At 37.9% G+C, this 11,418-nt stretch overlaps 1 protein-coding gene across 2 annotated transcripts in view; it reads right to left on the bottom strand.

The window, feature by feature from the left end:
* Window positions 1-985: 985 nt before the first annotated feature.
* LEKR1 (leucine, glutamate and lysine rich 1) overlaps window positions 986-11,418 on the bottom strand; it is a 51,526-nt gene continuing 41,093 nt past the window's right edge. Inside the window, exons 11-13 of one of the 2 annotated variants that reach the window (XM_032225956.1) lie at window positions 6,938-7,093; window positions 5,682-5,981; window positions 986-2,621 (exon numbers count right to left, since the gene is read on the bottom strand). In XM_032225956.1, coding sequence (XP_032081847.1) covers window positions 2,238-2,621; window positions 5,682-5,981; window positions 6,938-7,093 — 840 coding nt within the window. In that variant the 3' untranslated portion in view covers window positions 986-2,237. Of the gene's footprint in view, window positions 2,622-5,663; window positions 5,982-6,937; window positions 7,094-11,418 lie in introns of both variants that reach the window. The other variant, XM_032225957.1, reaches the window with a different exon arrangement.

The raw sequence follows: 11,418 nt of genomic DNA, 5'->3' as shown, positions 1-11,418 counted from the left end.
AATAGCATTTTCCCAATCATCAGGCACAGTTGCAGCCTTTACACTCATTAAACAAACCATACAAAGCCACTTCTTACACCAACCATTTAACATTTGTCTAATTATACAATTGTAGCCCAACCACTTTTTAAAATTCTCAGAGTTTTTGATATTTTCTTTTCATCATTTTTATAATAGCTGCCTGGAGATAAAAGTCATTACCCTAGATTGTATCTAGTTTGATCAGTTATGTGACTTAGAAAGAGCTGTGGGTTCTATGCTGAAGAATAGTTAAAATATGAAGAACAAAATAGACCTTTAGACAATTTATGAGCTTGATAGTGAATTGCTATCAATAGTAGGTGATTTAATTCCATATAGCCTGCTTATGACATATGTAATTTGCTTTGTTTCCTATACATTTGCTGCTTTTTAAGGGGAAAAAAATCAGTGCTTTTCTTCATGCTGTATTATTTTGCAATTTATATATCAGCTGGGTTTTTGCCTAAAACAACAACCAAAAATACATTGGAAGTTAGCAGTTATGATTTTATACATTGGAAGTTAGCAGTTAACAAAACAATCCTCAATATCAATCTGGCTTATTGGGGGTATGGTTGTTATGCAGTTAACAACCCATTATGTCCAAAGTAACAACTGTGTACCTATTGCAGCCTAGGTGAGTGGAAGTGGATGGCTTTTGAGGGAGGGGAACTCCCCAGTCCCATCATTAAACCATTGCCATAGTTTGTGAACCTGATCCAAGTAACCTGGAGGTTACACCCCATTTCTGATGCAAATATGCGTTAATTCATCTAGGCCCTCTTCTCAACCCAAATACTGTGGCTAAAAGTAATCCCTGGGGAAGATATATTCCCATACAGCTTCATGCAGGAATATCATTGGCTGCTGGGCAAACATCCCACTCTAGCTGAGACACGTTTGCTCTTCATCTGCCATAGCTGGCTTCTCTCTGCGGTTTTAGAAGAAAACTGGCAATTGTACAAACAATTCAGCAAGGTTTTTATTAACATCTTAATAATGGAGACAAGTGAATAAAAATACCATTCCAAAATTAAAATACCATTGTGTTTGTTGTGTGTGTTCAGGTGAGTCTTTGTCCAAGGGGTGGGGAAAGGGGAAAGGGAAAAAAGAAACAAAATCACTTAATTTGTTGTATTCCATATACACATGATGCATACTATATATTAATTTACATTGGCGATTCTCCTCTGACGTTTCTCCTCAGCTGACAGGCCCCCAACCATTCACCCTGGACAACCCTCCACATGTTTCGACGCAGCCCATTACCCGAAGGAGGGTTTGTCCTGGGTTTTTCACCACCCAGGACAATTAGCCATCAACTAGCTGCCAATGCCAGCAGAAGGGCTGCAGCCAAATGGCTTTAGGAAAGCCAAATGCTTATTAGGAGAAGAAACAGGAGGGGGTGGAAACTCCCCTGTACCTGATTGTGCCTCCCTGATAAAGAACAGGAAAAATGGGGGCGGGGCAGTAAGTACGTCAGCTTCATCCAAAGGAAAGGGCGGGAGAGAAAGAGAGAAGGGAGATAAGAAAGAAAAGAAAGAAAAAGAAAGAAAGAAAGAAAGAAAGAAAGAAAGAGGGAAAAGTGCCAAAGTGCGTGGGATGGAGTGGCCGTGGCCCATCGTCCAGGGTGAATGGGTGGGGGCGTCAGCTGAGGAGAAAAATCAGAGGAGAATAGCCCAATGCTGGCAGAGAAGGAGGCGCGGCCAAGAGTAGGAGACGAAAAGTCCCATTCCGTCCCATTGCACGTAGAGGCTCTCATAATCATATGTAGCTAGGGAGGCAATCACAAGAAAATTTCTAGCTTAGTCTTGATGACAACCTATTTTAATTAGGTATTACAAAGTTAGACTGGGATGTTTCTCTATGACTTTTACTTTGCTAGATTAAGTGAATGTCTAACAGGAAGGAAGATATATGAGCTGGATCTTGCAGCCTGCAGTGGCAAGGCAGACGTTCACTATTCTGAAGTCACCACCATTTTCTGATTGAAGTGAGGAATCATGATTATATAATAAAATTCAAATAGTTTGGTAAGCAAAAGCATGGCCTTACAGCTTAATAGCATGCTGTCAGCATAAAAAAAACGTTCATCCCTAAAAACATGTTTATTCCCAGAAATATATTTTCTTGTAACATTACCGCCTGAAGACTCACTTTAAGAAACTTAGATAATGTGCCAAGGTTGTTGAACCTGGGTAGCAATTCTTTTCTCATCATAGCTGACTCATTTGTCTTTTTATAACTGCTGAGATCCTTCTCCTGGATTCATCTAGAGATGTTCTCCTTTGAGGTGACTGCAATGTACGTATAGCAGGCAAGCTAACACTGAAGCTGTTTTGGTTCCTACCACAGACTACTGCTTTAGTGGTCCTTGAAATCTCAGATGTTATCCCTTTTGAAGCCTTTGGGCGCCTTTGACTGTTGATCAAAGTGGAGGAGGAAGCTGAACTGCCCTGACCAAGGGAACACTGTGTCAACGGAAAGTTTCCACCAAGTTTTTTTCGTTCCATGACTTGTTCTTTAGCTTGAACCAAAGCCTCAGTAAGCTCATAGCGTTCCTCACACTCCCTGCGTACAGTGTCCTGGAGAAGGGCATTCTATGAGAATAAAGAAAGACATATTTCATAAAACATTATTGAGATGACAACAAAAGATATATAAATATTGGGTGTTTCTTAGCATCTCAAAACATAGTGTACTCAGAACAGCGTGTGCAGACAACACATTGTGTTCTGAAACGCTTACAGCCATACCACAGATAACCAGCATATCCATGTGACAATTATTCTTATTAGTGACTGTGTTTTTCATCATGGATGTGGTAAAAAATATATTGTGCCTGACATCTAAAGTGTTACTTTATTTTAGATATACTAAGCAGCTTTAAAAGTATAATTAGAATACCATTGCTTTATGTCATATCAGAAATCAATTTGCTATTTGGCAGTGCTCATATACCCAGTTCTTTAGATATGAAGGTAAAATGCTCTATTCACAATTACAATGACATAAGAATGGAAGATCACCATCGCATCAAAGCACATAGAAACATTATACAGAGAGAAACACCCATTAAAACAAACTGGTTGAATAAGCCACTTGGCATTCTTCTTTAAATGAACAATGTGCAGCATGAAGGAATAATTCTTTTTTCTTGAAAAAAGGTTCATTTCATTGGGTGATCTAATTTGGATCTCTTATTCGATGTTTCTATTCCAATCTCTTTGAAAACTACACTGCTTTTTTAATTTCATAAACATACCTACATTTTGTCTCTCAAATTGCCTGTTTTATTTTCAACAGTTTTCCTCAACAAAGTATCTCAAAGATAGCTTTTCCAATCTGATTCTTGCCAGATTGCTGGACTTCCCTTGCCAATTCCATGTCAGCTGGAAATTGTTGCAGTGAAAGTCTAATAATGTATGTAGAAGGCACCAGTTTGGGAAATTGGATTAAGTGAAAAAAGCGAAAATGTTATAGGAAACTATTCATAATTTCATTCATAAAATATTTCTCTTGCACTCACGGTGCAAAACTCAATAGAAAACATACTTTGTTTTATCTCAATAAAATGACACCTTGCTTTTCCATGACGGACAATGGCTTCAATGATTAGCTAACTATGAAAGTACTTCAGAGGTTGAATTCATTTAGGAATAGTCACTTTGCTTTGGAAAACCACAGTGACCTGACATGTCTTTAGCACTGTGCTTCCTTCAAGCCTTAGAATAGAAAATTGGAAAAATAAATCAAGGTATCCTCATGGTAGTAGGCCTTCAGGGCAGAAGCCTAGACCAAATTTGAATATACCCACTAAAACTATTAAATCTGCCACTGAAATATTAATCGTTTTAATTAAAAGTCTAAATTTATCTATGCACACTATTAGTGAACCACTTTAAAGGATTTAAATGCTTTTGCATTTTAGAATGATTTTAAAAAACTTATCAAGGGCAATTGTAAAGGCTCAAAAACAATGTGAACCCAATTTGACTAATGATTAATTCAAAAGAAACCTTATTAAGTAAGACATAACATCATTTCTTTTTTAATGAAAGTAAAGGAAGTCATATCCAATATAAAGGGTATGTAGCATAGAGGGTATATAAATTGACTGTATGTAGTCAATATAAAGATTACAATAACGAATGTATCATTGACAGATAAAAACTGAACTACATCCAGTGCTACAAAACAAAACAATGTCCATTCTTCAATTGTTTCTATTCATCTATATGCACAGCTTACTGTCAAAAAGATATAAGGCATGATTGCTATGACAAATGCATCTATTTTAAGATGCAATTCAATCTTAGAAAATAATATTCCAGAGGCAGATAACTAATTAGATTTTTCTTTCCCAAAAATCTTTTGAATCAGAGGGATATATGATGAGAAGTCTAGAGTTAGATTTGCTGTCCCTCTTTCCTTCCAATGTCAAAAAGTGCCTGAGGGCCTAGCCAGGGATGGGTGACTAAGGTCTAACTCCCAATGTGCCAAAATTTTAGACCAGATTTCCAGATATTCTGAACGTATTTCCTTCTACTGAAAGGAAATCAACGAAAGTTAAAAAACAAATCAACAAAGCCAGGAGACTGTTCTCATTCTGTCCTGACAGTATTCAGATAGTGGCGTTCTAGAAATATGTTACATATGGTTCCGAGGTTGGAGTTTTGCTACTGAGGAACAGGATTGCTTTTTCCACTACAGAATTTTCAATGAAGAAGCAACTGCTAAGATTTTTTTTTAATGGATAGGATAAAAATAATGCAAACAAACAAAGGAACAACTACATGTGTTAATTTTTAATAATTTTAACCACTCAGATGCAAATCCTCCTTGCACTTTTTTTCCATTAAAAAAAAAGGTTTCACTTCCTCTTTTACATCTTTAAAAAGGTTACGTTTTTTATTTTTCTTGATTGTTTTTCTTTAAGCTTTTTTGGTTTAATTTCTCAAATGCCTTTTGATTAAATGTGTTCCTATTCAGTTGCAGCTCTCTATTTTTCTGGTTTTTTTTTCCTTTTGCCTTCATGCTCACTTACAGGGTAATTTATGGAACAAATTCTGTATGTTGCTTTGGAAATTTTAAATACTCGTATTGCACTGGGCATGGGGATCCAACCACTGAAAAAGTAATAGATATTTTATTATATTACATAAACAACTTGACAGGAGTGGCATTGTGTACACTCTGACTATTCCTAACTTTATATTCAAATCAGTTGCCTGTCTGTATGAAATATGTGGCCCATAAGATTCTCTTTCCCAGCAAAATTCCCATTTATGGAGAAGAGAATAAGGAGAAAATCCTACATATGCAGTACAGCATATATTTACAGAAAATGGTTTCGATGCAGAAAAATTAATTTGTTTATCACAATTCTCTCTTCCATGCCTCGACGAGAATAGCTTGCTTTAGACTTAATAATCTTAGACATAGAATATGGTTTATTCAGCAGGCACTAGACCATGGTTTGATATCCTTGTTCGTAATGGGAAAGAGAGAACAACTGAAATGGTATTTGGACTTATATTTTCCTTCCTTGTCCAAATATCCACCATTCATTAGGTTGGATTTTTGTATCTCAAACAAACCAAAATATAAAAATGGGTATCACATAATGAACCAGGTCTGACCTTTGGCTGAGTTCATACCTCCTCTTGAACTTGATTCATTGTCTGAATCAATTGTTTTTGTTCCTCGCTTAGTTTTTCCAGTTCATGGGTCTTCTTTTTAATTTCTTCTTTCATGTCTTCTGTCACTGAATTATGAATGCTGTGTTCTTCCTTCAGCTGGAACTCAAGCTCAGTTATTTGTCTTCTGAGGATTTGCCATTCTTTTTCCCTCTTGTGATCTTTCTCATTAACCTTCCTCTCCGCTTCACGGAGTTTCTTTTCAAGTGTCTCCATTTCAACCTTCAGTTTATTAGTAGCATTACATATCAGTAGAGGTATCTGAAAACAAATTGGACATTCAATTCTTGTCAAAGAATCTTGGCAAACATACATTGATCAAGAAGATTTAAATAGGTTTAAGTGGTTTTGGAAAAAGACAAAGAAACATTACTCCATTCCATGTAAGACTTATAAAGAGCTTGTACTTAACATGAAATGAATATTAAAAAGTACTCTATAGTAATGGAATCCTTAGAGGACATAAGATTTGGAAGTGATTAAAAATGTTAGCTATGAATACATAAATGAAATAAATATTATAGTAAATCTCAACAAAGAGAGAACTTGCTTTTATAAATAAGTATTCTGGACAACTCTTAAAAAACCAAAACGAAACTTGACCCATGTTGGGATTTTTTAGTATGGAATAAATATAACTGCTACTTCTGTTTGATGGGGTTCTTAGTCCTATAAAAGATCTCTGAAGGACTCATGAAATACCAGTAAGGAAAGATCTCTGTAATGTACTAAATAATAAGCATCTAAAAAGAAATGGGACAACTCTGTGACCTTTTGTCATATGACATATAAGGTAAAAGTAAAGGTTCCCCTTGCACATACGTGCTAGTCATTCCCGACTCTAGGGAGCAGTGCTCATCTCCATTTCAAAGCCGAAGAGCCAGCGCTGTCCAAAGACATCTCCGTGGTCATGTGGCTGGCATGACTAAACGCTGAAGGTGCACGGAGTGCTGTTACCTTCCCACCAAGGCAGTCCCTATTTTTCTAATTGCATTTTTACCTGCTTTCGAACTGCTAAGTTGGCTGGGACAAGTTACAGGAGCTCACTCCATAACATGGTGCTAGGGATTCAAACTGCTGAACTGCCAACCTTTCTGATCGACAAGCTCAGCATCTTAGACACTGAGCCACTGTGTCCCCACATATGACATACAGAGTAAAATTAAATCATTCTTGAGGCTATGCATTAAAAAAAGCTTGTTTTCAGTTGCTTAAACCTTTGTATGTAGCAACTCGTCCTGATCTTTCTGATATTTTGCAATTAATTCCTGATGCTTTTGTTTCTCAATATCTAGTTCCATTCTGGCTTCTTCTTTGAGTCTAACAATCTCGTCTTTGTGACTGGTGTGCTCTTTCACTTTATCAGTTTCAACCTAGGAAGCAAACATTAGGAAATCAGTTAAGACTCTGTTCAATTTACATACGCACAATGTTCAGTGGACATAGTGTACAATGTAACTTGTAGAAATAATGGGACTTAAGTTGGTCAAGACATGCAGCCTGATCCTTATATCTACAATTTTGGTGAAAATGTACAAATTACGCAAAGGTATACACGATTTCAATGATGGCTAACCTTTTTGGTGCTGAGTGCCCAAAGTGCCCATGCCAAACCCCAAAATGCAATGCGAGCACCCCTGCCATGTATGTGCGCATGTCCCCTGTCCATATGTTCCCCCCCCCCTGCTCCTTGCCCATTTTTGCCTTTTAGATTGGTGCTGGAGGCTTTCCAGGCCCAAAACAGGGCATGTGGGAGGGGGACTCGTGCGGCATCCCCGCATCCTGTTTTGGCTTGCAGATTGGTGCAGGAGGACTTCCAGGCCCAAAAGAGGGCACAGGGGTGCGCGAACCCATGTGAACCTCCAAAATACAATGTAAGCATCCCCCATACGTGGTCCACCCCATGCATGCACAGCAGAGGCCCATAGAACAGCTGGACGGCAGGAGGCGCATGGTGGAGCTGGGCTGGGGCAACGGCTGGTGTGCCCGCAGAGAGAGCTCTCTGTGCCACCTGTTGCACGCGTAGTTCGCCATCACGGCACTATTTGATACTAATTACTTTGGAATACAAACCATAATAGTACAGAACACTATACAATTCATAAAAGCTTTAGAAAAAGAGGATTACCAGCAAAAGTGTTTCATTTTTAATGCATGAAACTCTCATCAATATATGTTATGTTCAATAAAGGAGAATATTTGTAGCTCAGGGTTGAAGTAAGAGATCCTTGGTGCTCTCTGGGCTTGGTTGTTTTTTTGCAGATGTTTCGTGACCCAAACTAGGTAACATCATCATCAATGCTAGTCAGCAGCATTGTCATAGTCAGTGGCACTGATGGTGTTGCCTCGTTTGGGTAATGAACTGTTTGCAACAAAATAACCAAGCTCAGCGAACATGAAGGACCCCTCCAATAAGGTGAGGTCCAAATAAAGCCAGATAATTCGAAGTAAATGCATTATATCCAGAATCTAAAATTATTTAACAAGCCTACTGGTTTTCATTCTGCCTGTTCTTCTATCTTGTTCCCTACTGTGAGAGATTCTAAAATGCGATGTGATTCCTGAAATGGAAGCCTAGATGAAACAATCAACTTTCAGAGTACTTTACTGCACTTTTCCAACTTATTTTAAAGATGAATTTCTTCAGTCGACTTGAAATAATGATTTCATTAATTGAGCTTTCAAACAAAGTGTCACACTTTGGGATTTTAAAATCTATGTATGAATCTCTGAAGAGTTTAAAGACAGTAAAGACATTATAACAAATAATGTTGTCTAATGTTGTTGTTGTTGTTTATTTGTTTCGTTGTTGTTTATTGGATTTATATGCCGCCCTTCTCCCAAGGACTCGGGGCGGCGTACAACATTTAAAAAGATACATATTACAAAAGTTTAAAAAAAATTAGATAGAGTATCCAAAAAACAAACCCAATTAAGATTAAGAAAAACCTTAGCAGTCTCTTCTTCGCATGCCACCTCTCAGGATCCCAAGATCCGTCATTAAGGAAGCGTCTTGATAGGCAAGAAGGCCATCCCCGGGAAAGAGGGAGTTCCCGAAGGGAATAAAGTTCTGTTGCAGTATAGCATAGAGGAGAGTGTGGCATCAACCAAACCGGGTGACATCACGGTTTGGTTGATGTATAGGGTTATTAATTATTTGCTTATCTTTTTTCTAAATGTATAGTCCTCACTATAGTAGTTACAATTTTGTGAAAAAGCTTTCATAAAATGATAAAAGAAACTGTAAGTTCAGTTAAACCATATATCAATTATATTTAAATAATCACTCTCAATAAATATATAATCTGCATTGCAAAATGACATGGTTCAATGTACAATTCTGTCAGACACACACACACAAACCGAAAGAGATAAATGCTGTCTATCTAAACACCCCTAAAACACAACTGCTTGACAGCACTGCAATATTTACTAATTAATAAGGATAAGGATTTTTAATGATAGTTGAAGTATGAGTTCCTATCCAATAGAAAAAAGTCAAGTGATGCTCCAGTTGGGTTAAATGCCTCCTCCAGTTGTTTATCTTTCATTATTTTAGAAAATTAGAATATTTTTCTTTCATAAGAGAAAATAACTGCAAACCTGAATAGCTCTAAAATATTCAGAAAGAGCTTTAACATATTGTGGAAATTAATTATTACAACTCTCAATAGCTTCTAGTCATGATGGCTATACAGCTAATAGAACCGTGGTGGCGCAGTGGTTAGAATGCAGTACTGCAGGCTAAATTTGCTGCCTGCCAGCTGCCTGCAATTTGGCAGTTCGAATCTCACCAGGCTGAAGGTTGACTCAGCCTTCCATCCTTCCAAGGTGGGTAAAATGAGGACCCAGATTGTTGAAGGCAATAGGCTGACTCTGTAAACCAGTTAAAGTGGGCCGTGAAGCAGTTTATAAGTCTAAATGCTATTGCTATTCAATACATACAGTATTTCTTAATAATTGCTGATGGGTAGTTGTTAAGTCTTTATCCCATAAGCATTCAGAACCATGGTAAGAAAATGCTACTTTAGGTAACACAATCCATCATAGATGTTTCGTTCTTTTGTAGATACAGTCAGAGCATGTTCAATAGTGCTAGTCATCTCCTCAGGATGAGGGGAGAGGGATCAGCTAGAACATAATCTCTGTGACTAGATCTGACCTTATGACATTGGGAAATTGGCATCTATTTAATGACACATTTCTTTCTGCTGCATGTTTTTCTACCCTGACCTCATTTTTAAGTACCTTAATCATCAATCATGACATGTGGCAAAAGTGTTTATTAAGCCTTGAGCACATAGATCATAAAGGGTCCTAAAGTACTCTCAAAACACTGTCAGCAGTGCTGACATAAGTGTATCTCAGAATGAAAATATTTCCCATTTAACCAACACACAAAATCCATGCAAAATCCATGCCATAATGAGCATTCTGAAAAATGTTTCTCAATTATCTTGACAACGTTGCCTAGCAACAATTTCTTTCTTCTTTTTTACGTAGTGTGTTTATAATCCAGGGAATTAAATGCCTAAACTCCTATTTAAGGAAAGTGGATATTTTTCCCTTCCATTTAGGGTATATATTATTTGATTCCCCTCCCCCTTTTTTAAAAGAACATTTTATTCCCATGTAGTGGCACAATGACCCAAGAACAAGACTACTCTGAGAAGAGCATTTCTGGAGCACTTGACATTCAGCACATGTTAATAGTTGTCAGCAAATATGTAAGTGCTGTCTCTTATTCCTATTAGTTGGTTACCTATGTTGAATGCCAAGCTGCATAACAGATACCACCTGTGCAAACAGACCAATTCATGATAAAATTATATCCTGTCTCTGAGAAACTATGCTGAAAGGAAAAACTGGGACATTTGAGAACCAAGTATTCACACCTGAGGTTTAGTGACCAAGCACAAGTAGAAATACATTTTTAAAGAAGCTAAACCAGGACAAGAAGACAAGAAGTAGGCAAGTACAAGAAGTACCACTGGCTATATGAACTGCACTGTCGTCCTGCCTGCCTCTTCGGTGCAACTCCTTCTTCCCCCTCCCCCAATTCTCCTTGCCTTGCAATTGAGGGGGACATAATTGTGGTTCCACCACAAAATCGCGGAGGACAAAATCGCGCTCGACGAAAGCGCGCATTTGACGTCATCACAGCGCGACGAAAACATCGTGCTGTGATCGAAAAATGTAAAAATAAAGCGAAAACCTTACCCTAACCCCCCCAAACCTAACCCTAAACCTAACCCTAAACCTAACCCTTAACCTAACCCTAAATCTAACCCTAAACCTAACCGTTAACGTAACGCTAAACCTAACGCTAACCCTTAACCTAACGCTAAATGTAACCCTAACGCTCTAAACCTAACCCTAACCCTTAACCTAACCCTAACCCTAACCCTAACCCTAACCCTTACCTTTATGTGAATCGGCTTGCTTTAATTTTAATTTTATTTAAATTTTTAATTTTTTTCGTCGCGCTGTGATGACGTCACATGCGCGCTTTCGTCGAGCGCGATTTTGTCCTCCACGGTTTTGACGGGTCACGCATAATTGCAATATGGCCAGTTAGGATTAAGTAGGAATTTGGCAGGAAACTTTCTAGTGCAGATTGCCTTAAGTGCTAAATCCTTCCTGGCTCATCTTCTCAATGTAGGCAAGCTTCTGAGTCTAGATATGCATGTGAAGAAAC

This window comes from Thamnophis elegans, chromosome 10 (assembly GCF_009769535.1).
Source record: "Thamnophis elegans isolate rThaEle1 chromosome 10, rThaEle1.pri, whole genome shotgun sequence".
In the NCBI taxonomy this organism is placed as follows: domain Eukaryota; kingdom Metazoa; phylum Chordata; class Lepidosauria; order Squamata; family Colubridae; genus Thamnophis; species Thamnophis elegans.
The sequence above is the reverse complement of the archived record's forward strand: the minus strand, read 5'-3'. Positions and strand labels throughout refer to the sequence as shown.